Consider the following 18,960-nt stretch of genomic DNA (forward strand, 5'->3'; position numbering starts at 1 on the left):
TAAGGTTGAAATAGACATGCAGGCAGTATTTGTATGTAGGCTTTTTTAATAAGAGATTCTCATCTTGCTGAGAGAATCTAGACTCTGGACTTTGTTGGCTTTCCTCATTTCCTGATGACAAAGGGTTTATTGTAGCAGAACTTGCCTGGACATGTTTTGGGGAAGGTGATTGGCTGTTTGGCTGCTGCTCATGAGAGGTTTCAAATGAACTCGAGAGAAGGAGACACAGAGGGACTGTGACCTCTAACCCAACATGTCAGGTGTCAAAGCCCATCGATCTTCACATGCTATTCCTACTCTACTGTATGTTGTAGCCTGCAGATATTTGGTTACTTTGCAGTCAGGATAGAATGTTTTATATTTGTGTGTTTGTATTGTATTTGCGAGACATTCTACTTCACTGTTGGAGATAGCAACATGAGCATTTCGCTGCACCTGCTATAATGCCTACAAATCTTATATGTGTGTATTTCTGTAACAAAGCCTTTGTAAAAGGAGGTAGCTATTACAGTATCAAATATGTTTCTAAATAATATGTAGGCTATTCTTATTGTAAGAATGTAGAAGGACCAGGGTAAAGTTTGTGGCATCCTTTTTCACCAGCCCTCTCACTCACACTAAAGGTTTGGTTGCAGATCCTGCTCGTTGGCACTGGGCCTACTGTGGCATTAGCTCAGTATCTCAATAAATGCTTTTAATCAAACCAACATTTCCCTTAAATTCCTCAAACTTAGCCTGTACATTTACAATCTCTCTCTCTCACACACACACACACACACACACACACACACACACACACACACACACACACACACACACACACACACACACACACACACACACACACACACACACACACACACACACACACACACACACACACACACACACTTGCTCAGCAGGAAAGTGTTTCGTAACTCACTTCTCTCCTCTCTCCCTTTCACTCCCTGTCTTTTTCCAGGGATCTGGAATTCTGGAAGTGGGGCCAATGAGTTTAAGAGTGTGATGGGTCGGACAGCTGCATGCGTTTAGCTTGGAAGGAGCCAGGCATGTACTCACATGTATGCAGCCATTCCTCTCTGTCCCAATACAGGGAGTGGAGAGAGGATGAGTACTTAGTAATCACAACACATGCAGATTAGTCATGAAACATAAACAGAAAAGAAAATCATTCCCACCCCTGTAGAGATCCTTCATGCCTACTCGCTCCGTCTCTCTTTCACACATGCAAACACTTGCCCTACTTTTCCTGAAGGTGATGCAAATTACAATACTGTACCTAACCCTTTTCAAATTTCTACCATCTTATTAAGCCTATGTAATCAAGCCAATGTCTGCCCGTGGCAAATAAACTACACATTTATGAAATAATCTTCATTCCGGTGTTCTTCAAGTCTTGCCCTGTGGATCCACAGGGTGTGCAAGCTTTTGTTCCAGCCCAGCACTAAGACACCTAATTCAACTGATCAAGGGCTTGAGGATTTGTTGAGTCTGGTGTGGTACAGTAGCAATGGGCTGGAACAAAACCCCTGCACATCCCAGTACACTGCTCTCCGCCTCCTTTTCTCTCTCTGTTTGTGTTCTGCTGCATGCATGGCCAGCTGACTGGTAAGAGCCCTTGTCCTGGAACCGCCCTGTGTTAGCCTGCCTAGCCCAGATCCTTCTGCTGGATCTCCAGGGAGCGCCGGCTATTAATACCCAGTGTCCGTGTGAAAGAATGTGGACACAGGAGGTTACATCTCTTAAGCCCACGTTGCATTGGATCAATTTGGTATTGGAAATATGACAATAATATTATTATTGCTAAATGTATTGGATTCTTGAGGGAGCCAGCATATAGGCACTTCGCTGCACCTTTTATACCTGATGGAAACTGTGTGACGAATAGATTTTTATTTGAAATATGTTTGGATATCCATGTAGTATCCATAACACGCCTGCACCCTGTTCCTTAATAGTACCATGTTGTATTCATTGAGATGTTACAGGGATATAAGGGTTTTATCCTTTAACACCCACCATGTTGCACATTCATTTTAGACTTGAGTCTATGGTCACACCCCCAAGTATACAGTACTGTAGTGAGTTTATGAAAACAGTTCTCCTGTAGGTTTATTGAGTTGACATCTGGGCTTCCCTGTGGAAAGAATTTGAGCTAGTCACTTTTATTTTATTTAACCTTTATTTAACTAGGCAAGTCAGTTAAGGACAAATTCTTAATTACAATGACAGCCTACCCCGGCCAAACTCTCCCCTAACCTTGACGACGCTGGGACAATTGTGCTCCGCCCTATGGGGCTCTCGAACACGGCCGGTTGTGATACAGTCCGGGATCGAACCGCGGGTCTGTAGTGACATCTCCAGGACAGCGATGCAGTGCCTTAGAGCACAGCGCCACTCGGTCCCACCAAATATTACCTCACTGACATTGAAGTGTAAAATGAAGTGTTCAAGTTGAACAAGAAGTGGTGTGGTTTAGATGGTTCAAGTTGGTAAGAGAATAGTTTAGGTAACGCTACAATTGACTCCTGGCCACATATAATGTAAGTTAAAAGCACAGCTATTAGTTTACCTACACATTGAACAGCACAAGCCAGGATAAGCTTTAACAGAAGCTATAGTAGAAACTTGACACTGCATAGCAGACATGCCTGTAGACACAAAGAAAATGGATTGCAGTGTAGAGTAAAAATGGATGATGCCCGACATCATTCCGGAATACTTTTCCGTATCGTGACAAATAGTTTGGCCCTCCCTGCTGAGCTATAAAAGTGATGCATGTTGAGATGTTGGATCCAGGGCATCTAAAAGCTGTAAGCCTAAATTTACTGATGATCAGTAGTTGGGCTTATTTAACCATGTTGGACATGCTGTGAGAAATACATAACATCTCTTTAATAGCAATGTATGGTTAAATGACTGGAATTGTTTGGTTAATTTTATAGTACTTGAAGGGTCACAATACACCTGCATATGATAATGTATCATAAATACTGTGAAGTTGTCTACAGTACAAATTGTATCCTACTGCTCACATTTGGCCACCAACCTCTACTAGGTGACACGACACTGTCCGTGTAGCAACACTTGCTGCATTATGTACAAACCAACCCCCATGAAAAGAGCACAGAAAAGTGAATTGTTAGACAATGTTTTAATACGTGAGCATCACGCAATTATCATAATCCATGGCAGATACCAAAATACATAGATTCAGTAGGACATAGGAAAACAGTATTTACAGGCACACTATTACAAATGTACAAGTCTTTATAAAACAAAGACACTGTAGTGACCAGCAAATTCACAACAGATTGCGTTAGCATTGAGTCACATCAAGTCCCATAACATTATCCACGTTAAAAAGGATAACGTTAAATTTTATGAATTGATACATGGCGCTTTTGGTACGTTACAATGTAGACGACTTGTGTAGAAGCACGTTTCAAAGTGTTGACTATCAAGAGCCCATCGTTAACATTTATTTTATCACTTCCTAAAGCACCTCTCGAACATTCTTTCAATAGATGTTCCATGTAAATAGCTACTACAGTAGGCCTACTTTCATTATGATGTTTGGGGAACTCCAGATTTACTAGGTACTCAGTCCACCACGTGTTTGTGGGGGTAGTTGGTGGAACTTTGCTTCACGTTCCAGCTTTATTAATATCCCCAAGAGGTCAAAACCAGTTTCAATGTTTAAAAAGCGACAATTGCAGTACTCCAAGGGTTGAGGTTTTTTAACATTTGATCACAACAGATTTGTCCTGAGTCACTGTCCTCTGCCTCGGAATCGGGCTGCGCTCCGTCTTCACTACTCAAGAGTCCAGAAAAACTGGAACCGAATATTGTTATCAAACTCGAGACATTGCTGGTGTCCATTTCTTCGGTTTCCGCTTTCTTTTCGTCGTTTTTAGAAATTAGAGTTGAGGACATTACTTTCGTTTTTTTTGGCAGGGAGTCTGTGAGTTCAGAGTCGTCGGCACTCCGTTTCCTGTTAGTGCAAGTATGGGGCACTATGGGCTCGTGTACATTTTCCTTCACTGATTCACCGTCGTCCGTCTGGCAGTCGTTCGGCGTCTCTGTAGCCTGTTTTGGATTACTCGGAGGGGGACCACTAATAGAGTTGGATGAGATAGTAGTAACAACATTGGAGACCTCACACGTAGGACTAGCCTCTGGGCTCTCTTCCGGTGTTTTCAGCTCGCTGCATCCTGAATCCAAAACTCCATTTTCGGCGTGATCTTGCTCACCACTCGCTTCAGATTCAACGTCCAGTGCCGCGTGGGATTCGACGACCACATTGCTGGGCTCCTGCTTGTCCACGGCCACTTCACTCTGCCCGTCTGATTCAGGCAGGCTCTCTGTCGAACCGGGGACCAATTTGTCTTGTTCTGAGTCCATGTACTCTCCCTCACACCACTCTCTTGCTTGTTGAGCACTCAGGCATATCCCGCCGTAGTAGTCACGAAGGTATACTTGCCGGGCACTACGTAGAACCAGGGAGACCAGTAGATTTTTGTGTAGTTTGATCCCACCACGTTGAACCCTGGAGTTGTAAATCTTCCCCAGTGAAATACTCATAATCCGATGCGCCTCAACTTTATACTCCATGATTAAACACTGAGGTGGTTGAGCAAAATCACTAAGGCTCTCGTGTTTCAGTTCTTGTGGAAACACAAATGGTTAAAAGTAGCCTAATCCTCAAGTCCTCGACGGAGTTGTTTGTCCTATACCGTAGCGACTAATTGCTTCCAAATGGTACTGAATTCTCTAAAGTGACGTAACTGCTTGTTTGTTTTAGAAACAGACATTTGATAAACGCAAGATGTGCTTCGTCGTTTCTATGTGCTGAAGCAAATGAGTGTATGGGTCTAAGAAATTAAAGGGTAGCCCTAATCAACAGCTGAACATCGAGAAGAATGGAACTGTTTCTAGTTTTAACACTACTTTATACCCTAACGTAATAACCACGCCGTCCAATGAAAACACATGTCGTCTTTACCATCCCTGCGAATTCCGCCCCGCCAAATTCATATGGACCAATGGGCATGCTCTAAAAAGAGAAATATAATTTGAATACACACGTGGGAGAGTGATTTAAAGACGTAAGCACAGTTTTAAAACACTGGTGGGAATTGCTATCTAAAAAAAAATGCATATAAACTATAGCTTATTATACTGTAGGCTACTCATGTACATTTCACAATAAGAATATGTGTATTGTATAATTACATAATATATATATATATGCTATCGATTAATATAGGCTATTTTACCCTATTCCTAAATGTTTCCAGTTATCATACCATTAACACCAGAAATAAGTTTAGATTTCCCCTCACTGTATTCTCTCCAACCACAATGTTAGTCGAGTCTTTTAGCTAGAACAAAAACACTAATCCACACAGTTGTTTTCTGGTCTAATGCCCGTGTCCCCTTTCAGAGTATGTATATTTTATTTTGATGGCTGACTTCCTGGGCTGATGTAATGCTTGGACTTTTTTTTCAGCCAGGTCACATGATGCTTTTGTGCTGCGTCTTGGCAATGGCTTAACGCTGTAGAATGGAACCGTTAGAAGGGGGAGGGGTAGTGGTGTTTTGTTTCATGAGACTGTTAGGTATGTGGGATGAGGGGCGTTGTGACGCCTCAGGCACTGAGATGCAGTGCCTTAGACCGCTGTGCCTCTCGGGAGCCCTTCTTGAGCCTATAGCTCAGTAAAAATGTGATGATTTGTCAAGTCATTGTGTGGGTCATAATATGCATGATGTTTGTGTTTAAAAAAAACATGCCCCTGGGCTACATTAAAGAAGGATTTCCCCATTTTGGCATGTTGAATAATTATCTAATTGATTAAGGATTGTTTATTTGTATTACTGCTTTTTAATCACAAATATTGAACACAAAGGCCCCCTTTCAGACTGTGCTCGAGTTTGAGATCGACTACTGCAGTCAATAAACTGACTGATCCTCAAATGATAATGAGCCAAATTCCCAACCTGGCCCTTTTCAAGCATGGCCATCTAATCATCCCACTGATTCCCAATTGGCATATATCACTCCTCACCTCTCTATTTTGTGATTTAGGTCAAATGCACATGTTCAGCAGATGTTATTGGGAGTATAGCAAAATGCTTGTGCTTCTAGTTCCGACAGTGCAGCAATATCTAACAATTTCACAACAAATACCTAATACACGCAAATCTAAGTAAAGGAATGGAATAAGAATATATAAATATATGGGTGAGCAATTTCAGAGTGGCATAGACAATATATAGTATAAAATAGAATACAGCATATACATATGAGAGGAGTAGTGCAAGATATGTAAACATTATTAAAGTGACTAGTGTTCCATTTATAAAAGTGGCCAATGATTTCAAGTCTGTATGTAGGCAGCAGCCTCTCTGTGCTAGAGATGGATATTTAACAGTCTGATAGCCTTGAGATAGATTCTATTTTTCAGTATCTCGGGCCTAGCTTTGATGCACCTGTACGGACCTCGCCTTTTGTATGATAGCGGGGTGAACAGGCAGTGGCTCAGGAGGTTGTTTTCCTTGATGATCTTTTTGGCTTTCCTGTGACATCGGGTGCTGTCGGTGTCCTGGAGGGCAGGTAGTTTGACCCCAGTGATGCGTTGTACAGACCGCATCACCCTCTGGAGAGCCCTGCGGTTGTGCATGGTGCAGTTTCCTTACCAGGCGGTGATACAGACCGTCAGGATGCTCTCAATTGTGCATCTGTAAAAGTTTGTAAGGATTTTAGTTTGCGCCTTCTTCACCACACTGTCTGTGTGGGTGGACCATTTCAGTTTTTCAGTGATATGTCACAGTCATGGGTGAGCAGGGAGTACAGTAGGGGGCTGAGCACAAACCCTTTGTGGTGCCCCACTGTTGAGGATCACCAAAATGGAGATGATGTTTCCTACCTTCACCACCTGGGGGTGGACCCGCAGGTAATCCAGGACCCAATTGCACAGGGCAGGGTTCAGACCCAGGGCCTTGAGCTTAATGATGAGCTTGGAAGGTACTATGGGGTTGAATACTGAGTTAAAGTCAAAGAACACCATTCTTACATAGGTATTCCTCTTATGCAGATGGGATAGGGCAGTGTGCAGTGTGATGGTGATTGCATCGGCTGTGGACCTATTGGGACGGTAAGCAAATTGAAATGGGTCTAGGGTGACAGGTAAGGTGGAGGTGATATGATCCTTGACTAGTCTCTCAAAGCACTTCATGATGACAGAAGTGAGTGCTACTGGGTGATAGTCATTTAGTTCACTTACCTTTGCATTCTTGGGTACAGGAACAATGGTGGCCATCTTGAAGCATGTGGGGACAGCAGACTGGGATAGGGAGAGATTGAATATGTTTTACTCACGACCTCCACGGAGAAGGAGAGCCCACAGTCCTTGGAAGCTGGCCACGTCAGTGGCACTGTGTTATCCTCAAAGCGGTCAAAGAACGTGTTTAGATCAGTTAGTCTGGAGTTGCAAACTGCAGTAGTTGATCTCAAAGACACCGAATGAGCAAAATAATGCTCTCAGTCAAACACTTCCCTAAACATAGTGGATCCAATCAGTAACCACACAGGTGTGGCTGAAGCAGTTGTAGGGGTTTAAGTTCTAAAAACAGTCAGTGGCAAACCATTACCTGCGGTCCTCATGGTGTGTTTGGGGGACCACCATACTGTCTTGTAGAGCAGTGACCAACCTCCCCAAATCAACATGAATAATTTATCTGCAGTGATTCCTTTCAGCCTTGAGCCAATTAGAAAACAAATGTTGTTATTAAATGAGGGGTGAATCTAAATGTGTTTTGCATCCTCTATCACCTCCTTTTCAAATAGTTTTCTTGTAGACGTTCTGAGAGGAATCTGAGACCTTCTCCAATGCGTTTTAATAAGGAGATGGGGAAAGAGGACAGGAGGAAATAAGAAAATAATGGAGATGCACCCATTCCCAAGATGATGACTAAAAACCTGGGATCCTATAGAGCCCCACAGTGAAGGTGTCATAATACCCATAAAACCTAGCAGTCAAAATGGTTCCAATAAATTTTCCACCATTCATTTCCCATAGGGGATTTTAGAAACACTTAAAATAATATCTGTGTTTTGTGTAGGCTTACCATGGTGTGAAGTTTTAATAAACATGCAAATCTCTCTGACAAGAGCACTTTTGTTTGTTTTTGTTGTTCTCCAAATTATATTTTAGAGTTTTTTAGTTGTGTAGAAGTACAGTAAACTGGTGGGTGTATTTCTACCCAACCCACTTTGCTATACCCTAGGTTTAGCTGAACTAACGCCATTGTTCCCCACCCCCATCTGTGAATAAAACGCAGCCCTCCCAGCCCAAACTACTTCCCGCAACTATGGATTGTATGGTTTTATGAGTTAAGAAATGGATTGATGTTATATCATAATGTGACCATCAAGGCAAAACACAAGCCAACATGAACAGGAACATTTCTGGGATCTTTTATTTCAGCCCATGAAACATGGGACAAACACTTTACATGTTGCGTTTATATTTTTGTTCAGTATAGCACCCTTAAATTACCAGTGCCCCACCAGATTATCCCATTACCTGGGATACTAACCAGTGACCCTTCGGTTGATGGCCCTCTACCTACTGAAGGTTGTTTCTTATCTAGGCCTACGTGTAACGACTGATGATTAGATAGCTTTAAAGATAAATACTTCTGGTTGTTCACATTGGATATATAAATATTTCAGAAACCAGTCACCAAATAACACACGGACCTTCGAACCGGAAGCAAATTTGTGGGGTCATGAAAACTTTGAAACGTTTTCTGTCGGATGCACGCATGTAAACATAACCTCTTGTTTAGTTGGTGTAAGACCAACAACAGGTCATGCATGCCTCTCAAGGGGGTACGAATTTGAAACATTAGTATTGCAGTAAATTATTGAGCAAAAATGTCTATGGAAGATCCGTTTTTCGTCGTCAAATGGTAAATAGCTAAGCCAGCTTAAACCGTAGCTAACGTTATATTGTATCCCACCAAGCCTGACGGCTAACGCTAGCTAACTAGCTTGTAACAAATGGGATTTGTTGAAGTTATCCGTCTATGAAATTGCATTCGTATTTGACAGCCATCGTCACAATGATGAGAGGCATACGGTAGCATTTTGTCGCATTTGTCTAAACGGGTTGGATATACAGCTAGCATTATAGCTATAACTAGCATGTTTAGCTAACGGGTACCTCGCTGTCGCAGTAAACAACGTTTAGCTTGTTAGCTACTGTACAATGTATGATTTGTTAAAGACATAAATATCAGTAGCTGTATTAATTATGTTGTATGTGTGGCTATGTTAATATGCCACTGTGACTATAATGTTATGTCTGGCCAGCTACCTTTGATATACACACTATTGCATTTCTATGTGATGTAACTAGATATATAGATACATGTACTTTATTATTGACTCTCCTAATCTCCAGTGAGGTCCAGAAGGCGGTGAACACTGCCCAAGGGCTGTACCAGAGATGGAGCGAGCTGCTACAGGATCCCAGTGGTACTTCCAAGGAGGAGGTGGACTGGACCACAAATGAGTTGAGAAACAGTCTGCGGTCCATCGAATGGGACCTGGAGGATCTCGATGAGACCATCAATATCCTTCCAACATAAAATGTAAATTAGTTTAACTTGCACATATATTGGTTTCTCAAAATAAATACAGTATTTCCTCCAATTGTAGTAGAGTTCAGTCTTCATAGAGAATAACATATAATGGATTGCCATGTCTTTGGTGCATGTTAGTTTTGAATAGGCTATTCCTTAACAGTGAATGCAAGTATTGTTGAATCAAACCCTAAGAAGTTCAATCTGGACACAGTGGAGCTGACCAAACGGAAAGGCTTCATCACATGCACTAGACAAACTGTTAAGGTGAGTCAGGCCTGAGGCACACGGGCTTGGAAGGAATCCGGTTGAACTTGGAAGTAACCATCACACAAAAATATGACTACAAGCAGCAGTAACACTTAGAATAATTTGGTTCCTGCACCTTCTGTGCTAAAGGTCAAAATTAAAAAAGGACCCCTATTTAGAGCGGTTGTGTTTTGTAATAGCCATTAACGATATAATGGCCGGTGTATGCCTTTATTATATTTGTATTAATTTCTTTGCTGTTTTCTATTTCAGGAAATGAAAGACCACATGTCCAGTCCAACAGCCTTAGCCATGTCAGACAAGAAAAATAGACAGGTGTGTGTAGCTCTGTATAACTATTGGACTAAGATCTTACTGAACTATTTGCATCTAATGGTGCAGTATGATGGAATGCACTTGTCAAACATGTAGCACACATTTTAAAGCTTTGTTGGTTCGTTGACACTGCAAACATCCTCCATTAACATTGGTCAGAGAACAAGTCCCATTTGTATTGGCTGGATCCTTGCACAGAAGACTCCTCCTCACCATTGTAGTTGAGCGACTTCAGTAGATCTCATGTGTAATAATTTCTACTCTACTCCTCCACCAGGCTCTGTTAGGGAACAGTGGGTCTCAAGGCCCAATCTGGCAACCAGGACCTGACAAATACACCCGTCTGGACCAAGAGCTACGTACGGCCAACTCCATGTTCATTGATGAGCAGCAAACCCAGCAGCAGGTATAGTTAATAGAAATGTCTCACTCATTCTTATGAGTTTGATATCGACTATTGCTGATTGCTGTACTTACTATGTGCTGGATTTGACATTGTTTTGGCAAAGGAATAATTTTCCTCATCAGTTGCTTTGTGTGAAATCAAATGAAAAAAATTGGCACATGCACCGAATACTTCAGGTGTAGACCTTACCATGAAATGCTTACTTACAAGCCTTTAACCAACAATGTAGTTCAAAAAATTGAGTTAAGAAAATATTTACTAAATAAATTAAAATAAAAGTTCCATAATAAAATAACAGTAATGAGGCTATGTACAGGGGGTACTGGTACCGAGTCAATGTGCGGGGGTTACAGGTTAGACAAGGTCATTTGTACATGTAGGTAGGGGTGAAGTGACTGCATAGATAATAAACAGCGAGTAGCAGCAGTGTAAAAACAAAGAGGGGGGGTCAATGTAAATAGGCGGGGTGGCCAATTGTTCAGCTGTCTTATGGCTTGGTGGTAGAAGCTGTTGGGGAGCCTTTTGGACCTAGACTTGGTGCTCCGGTACCGCTTGCCATGCGGTAGCAGAGAGAACAGTCTATGACTTGGGTGACTGGAGTCTTAGAAACAATTTGGGCCTTCCTCTGCCACCGCCTATTTATATAGGTCCTGGATGGCAAGAAGCTGCACTACCCTTTGTAGCGCCTTACGGTCAGATGCTGAGTAGTTGCCACACCAGGCAGGGATGCAACTGGTCAGGATTCTCTCTAAGGTGCAGCTGTAGAACTTTGAAGATCTGGGGACTCATGAATCTTTTCAGTCTCCTGAGGGGGAAAAGGTGTTGTCGTGCCCTCTTCACGACTGTCTTGGTGTGTTTGGACCATAATAGTTTGTTGGTGATGTGGACACCAAGGAACTTGAAACTCTCGACCCGCTCCACTACAGCCCCCTCAATGTTAATGGGGGCCTGTTTCGACACTCCTTTTCCTGTTGTCCACGATCAGCTCCTTTGTCTTGCTCACATTGAGGGAGAGGTTGTTGTCCTGGCACCTCTGACCTTCTCCCTATAGACTGTCATCTTTGTCGGTGATCAGGCCTACCACTGTTGTCGTCAGAACTTAATGATGGTGACATAAGACATCGCCATTGACCTGTGTGTGTGTGTGTGTGTGTGTGTGTGTGTGTGTGTGTGTGTGTGTGTGTGTGTGTGTGTGTGTGTGTGTGTGTGTGTGTGTGCATGCTTGTGTGTTTCAGCTCATGGCAGAGCAGCAGGATGACCAACTGGAGCTGGTGTCTGGGACCATCGGGGTGCTGAAGAACATGTCTGAGAGGATTGGTATGGAGCTGGATGAACAGACCGTGTACGTACACAGCCACATCAACAATAATCAATAACAGGGTTTCAGGTCTGCAAGGATAATCAGGTGCTGTATGTATCAAGCGTGTCTGACTAGGAGTGCTGATTTAAAGATGGAATTCACAGTAGCGAAACGGCGTCACTGTCCGTCCCACCGCCGTTGTTTTGATTTTGTGTTATTGACGAAGCATGGGTGAGGAGCGTTGCCAACATGGTAAAAAATGTCAGTCCATTTTCTGCTGTTCTATCGTTGTGCAGTGATGTCTGAGGGAATACACTGTCTTCTTGTTTGCAATAACTTCATTTGTTGTAATATCACAAATGGACGTGGTAGTTTCACCATGAAGGAGTCCATCTTTAAGATCAGTTTTGACTTTTAGATTATCATGAATAATATTATTTTTATAGGGGGGACCTGATCCTAGATCAGCACTCCTACTCTGAGACGTTTTGTCAATACAGGTATCGTAATTACTGGACTATTAAGCGCACCTGAATATAAATCGCACCCACTGAATTATTTAAAAATATGTATTTTGTACATAAATAAGCCGCACATGTCTATAAGCTGCAGGTGCCTACCGGTACATTGAAACAAATGAACTTTACACAGCCTTTAAACGAAACACGGCTTGTAACAAAAATTAAAACAGTAGCCGACCAAGAAAGTCATTGGTCACTATCTTCCTCCTGTGCACTGAAACCACTGAAGTCATCTCCTTCGGTGTCGGAGTTGAATAGCCTCAGAATTGCTTAATCCGATGTTGGATCGTTTTCATTGTCGCTCTCGTCACTTTCATCCGGAGGCAAATACCCCGCTGAGCTCATGCTGCCCCTTCAACACGCAGCAGTCCAGCCTTTCGAAACCCGTTGATGATAGTGGATTTTTTGACAATGCTCCACGCTGTCAGGACCCACTGGCAGATTTGACCATAAGATGCTCTTCGCCTGCGGCCCGTTTTAGTGAAGGATTTCTCCCCACTTGTCATCCAAGCCTCCCACTGAACAAGGAGCGCCACCTTAAATGCACGATTTACACCGATGTCGAGTGGCTGCAAATACTTTGGGCCATCTGCTTTTCTTCCCTCTGAAAGCTTTTGTTGTCTTTCTGCACTGAGTCAGTTCCTCACGCTGCTGTTTCCAACGTCTTATCATCGACTCATTAAGGCCAAGCCCCCATGCAGCAGCTCTATTTCCTTTTCCAACATCCAGATTTATCGCCTTCAACTTGAAAGCTGCATCATATGCATTTCTCCGTGTCTTTGCCATGATGAGGGTGACAAAATTACTACCGTAATCAGAATGATGGGAAGTTTGAGCGCGCTCGATTTACGTCACATTATGTGAAGGTGCTCAGTTTCTTGGCGGCATGAATCTTGTGAAAGCGGGAAAAATCCATAAATTTGCCGCGTCATTGTATAAACCGCGAGGCGAGGATCAAAGTGTGGGAATAAAGTAGCGGCTTATAGTCCGGTATACGGTATATATCTTTCCAGGTATCTACAATGCAGCATCTCTTCTCTCTTGCAGGATGCTAGATGACTTCTCCAATGAGATGGAAGGTACCCACTCCAGACTAGACAATGTCATGAAGAAGCTGGCCAAGGTCTCCAACATGACCACCGGTGAGTAATACAACAGTCTTTTTATTCACCACTTTCTACCTTGAGGAAGAATACGCTTCAAAGTTTAGAAGCCATCTCCACTACCGCAAATGTTCAAAGTCTGCCACTTACAGAGGTTACCGAGGTGGCAGTAATGTATTATTGTCGATATTCTTTAATATGTCCAGGTCACTGATGTATGGATGGTCATTAAATATGATCTATGCTTTACTTGAGAGTGGCTTCCTGTTGAAGGGAATGTCTGTGCCAGACGACCTGGAGTCATAAAGGGTCACGGCTGGAGAGGAAGGAAAAGTACCCCCCCACACCCCATCAAATGGTTGCACCACCTTATAAGGAAACACCCTCAGGAAGCTTTCAACAGGAAGAACTCAGGAGACAGGGAGTCAAATGAAATCTGGCCGTTTTTTTGTCAGGATATCCTGCCGGTTCTTTCCCCCCAGCCCCTAGACAATGTGCCTGCCGGTACTTTCCCCCCGGCCCCTAGACAATGTTCTTAGGGTTTTATATAGTATTATTCCCCTGCTATTTTTTTCCCCCCTTTGCAACATGCCACTCCAGTTGCAACTTTAAAATATGATTGATTCAGGTTGAAAGACACGATAGCCTTCATAGAAGATAAATTCCTCACAATTGTATGTATTTGGACCTTTCATGCCTTAATATGTCTGAAATAATTGTGTTATTTATTTTTACATTAAAAAAACTGTAGATCAATTGCTCCTCACGTTGTTTGATACAGTTCACCCTCTCTTTCTCTCTTCCCGTCTCTTGCAGACCGCCGACAGTGGTGTGCTATCGGCATTCTACTGGCCATTCTGTTTGTGGTCGTCATGCTCCTCTTAATCCTATGATGACCGTCCACCACCACAACAACAGCCCTGTCTCCGTTTGACCATAGGGATGGACTTTACATGGGGCTTGAGAAAACATCAAGGTTTCCATTGACATAGCCATTTCCCTATCTACCCCAACCCTCTTTTTACTACATATTGCTGAATATACAGCGATTCTTCCGTAGCTGGTGCAAGTTCCTGCTCAAGCAACATTCTCAGTTGTCATTTTAGCACTAAACTTAAACCTTCATTGGCATCTCTATGTAGGATTTGGCCCTATGTGAATACTAGGCCACAAAATATTTTCCGGAAACCCATTTGAGGTAAACCAGGGTGTAACCAGGGTCGTTGCATACTCCTTGTGACATTTTAGTGTTAATATTCAGAGAATAATGTATGAAGAAGACTCCACTCCGCTTATCTAATCGTTAGTGTTTTTATTTGAAAGGGGCTTGTCTATCGTTTCTCGCTGGAAAAACCCCTACGGCTACCTGATGCACTGTTGGCATAAAACGTTTATATGTATATATTAAACTGTATATATAATCTTAATTGAAACAAAAGACTGGAGTTCCCTAACAAGGAAAATAATATATATTGCTAAGCGGGTATTCATATCACTAACCACACTAAAATGGTTCACCTTAATGTGTTATTATATATTTTTCTGTTCTTTCTTTTTGTATGTGTGTATTTTGGCGTGTAGGCTTATACACGATCAACAGGTGTTTAACACTCGCCTGCAAGATCAAGTCGCTGCCTGCAATACTGAACGTAGTGGAGCTTATCCATAGACTTCTGGAACAGGGCTCAATCCTGAATTTATGTGTCTACCGTGAGCAGTCTTATCTTGTACGTAAAGTGGCATGATCTAGAAGTCCTTCTACCACATGTCTATATGTTTGGTATCTTTCAGTCCGACAACATTTCACCATGAGGGTCATTCTAAAGAATATATGCTTATGAACAGTGTGTGACACACCCCCAGGTGTACTTGAATCTAGCATGTCAACAGATCTAAGGTTGTTTATCTCAGCGACTAAGGGTCATGCATTTGTTTTGGAATGTGGTTATGTGGTTTTTACAAGGCCTTTATACCAAAGGCTTGTGTTAAAAAAAAAAACACTAATTGAGAAGCCTGACCTGTGTTGTGGTTTATCAGTGTTACAGGAACCCTGTTGTAAAAATGAATTAATGGGGGAAATCATTTGACTGTCATGCCTGGGTCGTATTCATTAGGGTACTCCATAGCAAAACATTTTGCAACAGACAAGTAATGTTTAATTTCAGTCAGCTTTCTTCTGTTTGGTGCTTAATGAATACAGCCCTGGGTGTTGCAATAAGACAGACTGAGAACAGAGATCTGCATAGCCAGTGCTGTTTGCTGATACTGTAGTAGGCTGATGCTCTATGTTATGCTAGGGCTGGAAACTTAATTTTGATCTTGCTTCCCTGTACCTCGCCCCTACCTTGGGTTCCAGGATAAATCGTAAATTGAGGGTTGAATGAATCTGCTCTGTGTGTTCCTATACAGTTCAAGGAGATTGATACTGTTATGTTAGTTATCGTGGAAACCTGGCAACAGTTTGATTTGAATAGGCCTCAACTCATTTGAGGACTTGATATGAATGTAATACATTAATTGACTGTATTTTAGGTTGTACCACCTCAATCCACAAGTGACAGTAAATCAAGACAGTCAAATAATGCAATACACCAGAATGATCATGTGATGGTACTACTATATGAAATATAATGGACACTAGTGATCCAATCTGAGTTCTGAAAACACTCTAGTCTTCTTTCAAAGGTTTTATGAAGTTAGAAAGAAATATTGTATGTCAATTGTTTTTATTAGTTGTTTATTTATTATTTCATGACGGTTAGTTAACACAAGTTTACTGTAATAGGAATACAGTATTGCATTTATAGTGTATATGACATCATTAGGTAGAAAACATTTACTAACATTTCTTTGTTTTCTTTTGGTCTCTTCTTTTTTTTTTTTATGGTCTCTTTTAAGCGACCACACATTTTCAGCAGTGTTATATCTGGTAGAAAGGGTGTGACTTGGTTGAAAATATTGGCATTTATTTCAGATTATGGATATTTTGAAAGCATGACAATGACCCAAATAATGATGTACCATCTCAAAATCAATTGTCAGTCACAATTTTGAATTTATTGAAGTTGCAAGTAATTGTGATGCTGTATTACGATACAAAGTACCCTTAGTATTAAATACTGTACTTAATGCGCAGCAAAGTCACTGGTGATAGGTGGATGAGACCTATTTGGTGTATGTGATAATAAATAGTACTGTTTGTGGAGAATGGGTACAGTTCATGACATTGGAAGTCATGATTAGTGTTTGATTGGATTAAACCACTGTGTTCCCATAGAGGAGGAGGCGAAGCGAGAGGTTTCACTCGCCAAAATCTGATTTAAGCTTGTCGCCTGCCTTTGGGACAACGACTGCCATTTTTAGGGCAGAGACATAAGCATGATCTCGTCATCATATACAGATGTCTGGTGTTCCTCTTGTTTGTGTAGTCATGCGTCTGGAATGTATAAAAATGCTTTTTACCCTTGAACTTTGACCTTATGTCATCGTATCATGGTTGTGTGTCTGTCCTGAAAATAAAACAGCAAGCAGGATGCTGCGAAGATTCACTGTTTCAGCTCATTTCAATAACATATGAATGATGTGCTCAATTTGCCTGATTCTCCTGTGTTTTTAAAAGGGTCTACAGCTCTTGATGGAAACCAATACTAGCCCGCAGATCTAGGATCAGAATACCCTTCTCTGTTCCTATCCATGTAGAGGGATGATAAGTTATCTGGCCCTGTATTATTGGTTATGGGGACCTTGTTCCTACTCAGGGTTGTTATTCTTCCTGATTAGTCAAATCCTAATTTCTAGATGTTCTACGTTGTACTGATCACGAGCCTCGTCCATTTGGTTCCAAGGAATTGTCCTAGGATGTACAATGAGTGTACAAAACATTACACCTGCTCTTTCCATGCCATAGACTGACCAGGTGAAAGCAGTGATCCATTATTGATGTCACCTGTTATATCCATATCGGTGTAGATGAAGGGGAGGAGACTGGTTAAAAATATATTATTAAGCCCTGAGACATGGATTGTGTATTTGTTTGAGTGTGTCAAGACCTGCACCGCTGCTGGGTTTTTCACGCTTAACAGGGGGTGTGACTCATTTTACAGAAGGTATTCCTAATGTTTTGTACACTCATTGGATGTTGGGAAGGTTCTAAGAGGAAAAGGGGAGACCGGGTTAATGTCAGCGGGGCCAGCTGGGCCGTTGGTGGCAGTTTCAGACGTCATCTATTGATCCAGACAGTGAGAAGGGAGCAGAGCACTTCTTATTGAACATCACTGAGCAGTGGATGAACCCAGGCCACTTGACAGGTGGCCCTCTCCTCCCATGTTTCCCCGCCCTCCCACGTTTTTCCTTTGTCCGGAGAGGAAATTATTAGTCATCCACACTTGGGTACCCCACTCACACACAGCGTTCACCCCTGAATACAGCACTCCGTATCTGTGGAAAGACAATGGTTTACAGGAAGCCAGAGAAGTATAACATAACGCTGACACTAAGTATGTCCTCCTGACATTGTCTGATAGCAATGAGTGTTATTTTTACCACTAGATTGCAGCTTGCACTACCCACTAAGGGCAAAGAGCTTCCTAGGATCCAGGAAGAGATGGAGATTGCTATGAGGGGATGTTTGGAAGGCACTGATATAATGTGCAAATCTCCATATAAAAGAAGAGAGAAATTATTGTATGTGTGCGTGTTCATATGTGCCTGGTCCAGGAGGTTGGTGGAACCTTAATTGGGGAGGATGGACTGGTGGTAACGGCTGGAGCCGAGTAAGTGGAGTGGTATCAAACACATGGTTCCAGGTGTTTGATGCCATTTGCTCCGTTCTAGTCATTATTATGAGCCTTCCTCCCCTCAGTAGCCTCCTGTGGTGCCTGGCAGTGTGTACATGTGTTTGTGTGTGTGCAGGAGCACCCGGCTAGGGGGTTGGTGGTGTACTTGGTGGGGCGCAGGTGCATGTGGCAGGTTCCCAGCTCCCCTCTTGTTCCACAAAAGATGAATAGAGGGGCCAGCTAAGCACACGCCCCCATAGAGAGGAGAGGAAGGAGGGGGTTCACCCAGCCCCTCTAGACAGCTGGTGTCAGTAGCTTTGTAATGCATGGTGGGGGTGAAGTGTTTAGGGCTCAGACATTGTGAGTATTGGTATACAAGAGGACAGTGGAAGTGATTCCTTTGCTCAATTCTAAATGGACAATGAGTCACAAGAGTGTATACATTCATCTATTTGATCTACTTTGATTGTTCTTCACCAAATCATCTGCCTGAGACACCTCTATAGTTAAAGAGGTCTTGTGGGGTGTGTTGGTGGTGATATACCAACCTTCATGTTACCAGCGGGATATGGGGGGGAAGGATATTGATCACACTCCCCTGTCGGTCTCCCTTTCTCCA

The 18,960-nt window shown here is 42.4% G+C and overlaps 2 protein-coding genes across 3 annotated transcripts; one reads left to right on the plus strand and one right to left on the minus strand.

The window, feature by feature from the left end:
* Positions 1 to 3,139: 3,139 nt before the first annotated feature.
* On the minus strand, positions 3,140 to 4,937 carry LOC123991317 (immediate early response gene 5 protein-like). The gene has a single exon (XM_046292802.1). The coding sequence runs from the start codon at positions 4,612 to 4,614 to the stop codon at positions 3,700 to 3,702; it is 915 nt and encodes a 304-aa protein (XP_046148758.1). The 5' UTR covers positions 4,615 to 4,937; the 3' UTR covers positions 3,140 to 3,699.
* A 3,818-nt stretch (positions 4,938 to 8,755) lies between these two features.
* Positions 8,756 to 17,114, plus strand: LOC123997719 (syntaxin-6-like). 2 transcript variants are annotated; one of them, XM_046302225.1, is made up of 8 exons: positions 8,756 to 8,976; positions 9,471 to 9,640; positions 9,824 to 9,918; positions 10,174 to 10,236; positions 10,514 to 10,642; positions 11,878 to 11,984; positions 13,511 to 13,605; positions 13,773 to 17,114. In XM_046302225.1, the coding sequence occupies exons 1-8, from the start codon at positions 8,942 to 8,944 to the stop codon at positions 13,778 to 13,780; spliced, it is 702 nt and encodes a 233-aa protein (XP_046158181.1). In that variant the 5' UTR covers positions 8,756 to 8,941; the 3' UTR covers positions 13,781 to 17,114. The 2 variants fall into 2 exon arrangements, with proteins under 2 accessions (XP_046158181.1, XP_046158172.1); XM_046302216.1 differs by having other exon boundaries at positions 8,758 to 8,976; positions 14,383 to 17,114.
* The last annotated feature ends 1,846 nt before the right edge of the window (positions 17,115 to 18,960 follow it).

Source organism: Oncorhynchus gorbuscha, linkage group LG02 (assembly GCF_021184085.1).
Source record: "Oncorhynchus gorbuscha isolate QuinsamMale2020 ecotype Even-year linkage group LG02, OgorEven_v1.0, whole genome shotgun sequence".
In the NCBI taxonomy this organism is placed as follows: Eukaryota; Metazoa; Chordata; class Actinopteri; order Salmoniformes; family Salmonidae; genus Oncorhynchus; species Oncorhynchus gorbuscha.

Coding starts and splice junctions, on each gene's coding strand:
- LOC123991317 (XM_046292802.1), bottom strand. CDS start 4,614: ATGGAGTATAAAGTTGAGGCGCATCGGATTATGAGTATTTCACTGGGG.
- LOC123997719 (XM_046302216.1), top strand. CDS start 8,942: ATGTCTATGGAAGATCCGTTTTTCGTCGTCAAATG. Junction 9,919..10,173: donor GCACTAGACAAACTGTTAAG/GTGAGTCAGGCC, acceptor TTTCTATTTCAG/GAAATGAAAGACCACATGTC. Junction 10,237..10,513: donor CAGACAAGAAAAATAGACAG/GTGTGTGTAGCT, acceptor CTCCTCCACCAG/GCTCTGTTAGGGAACAGTGG.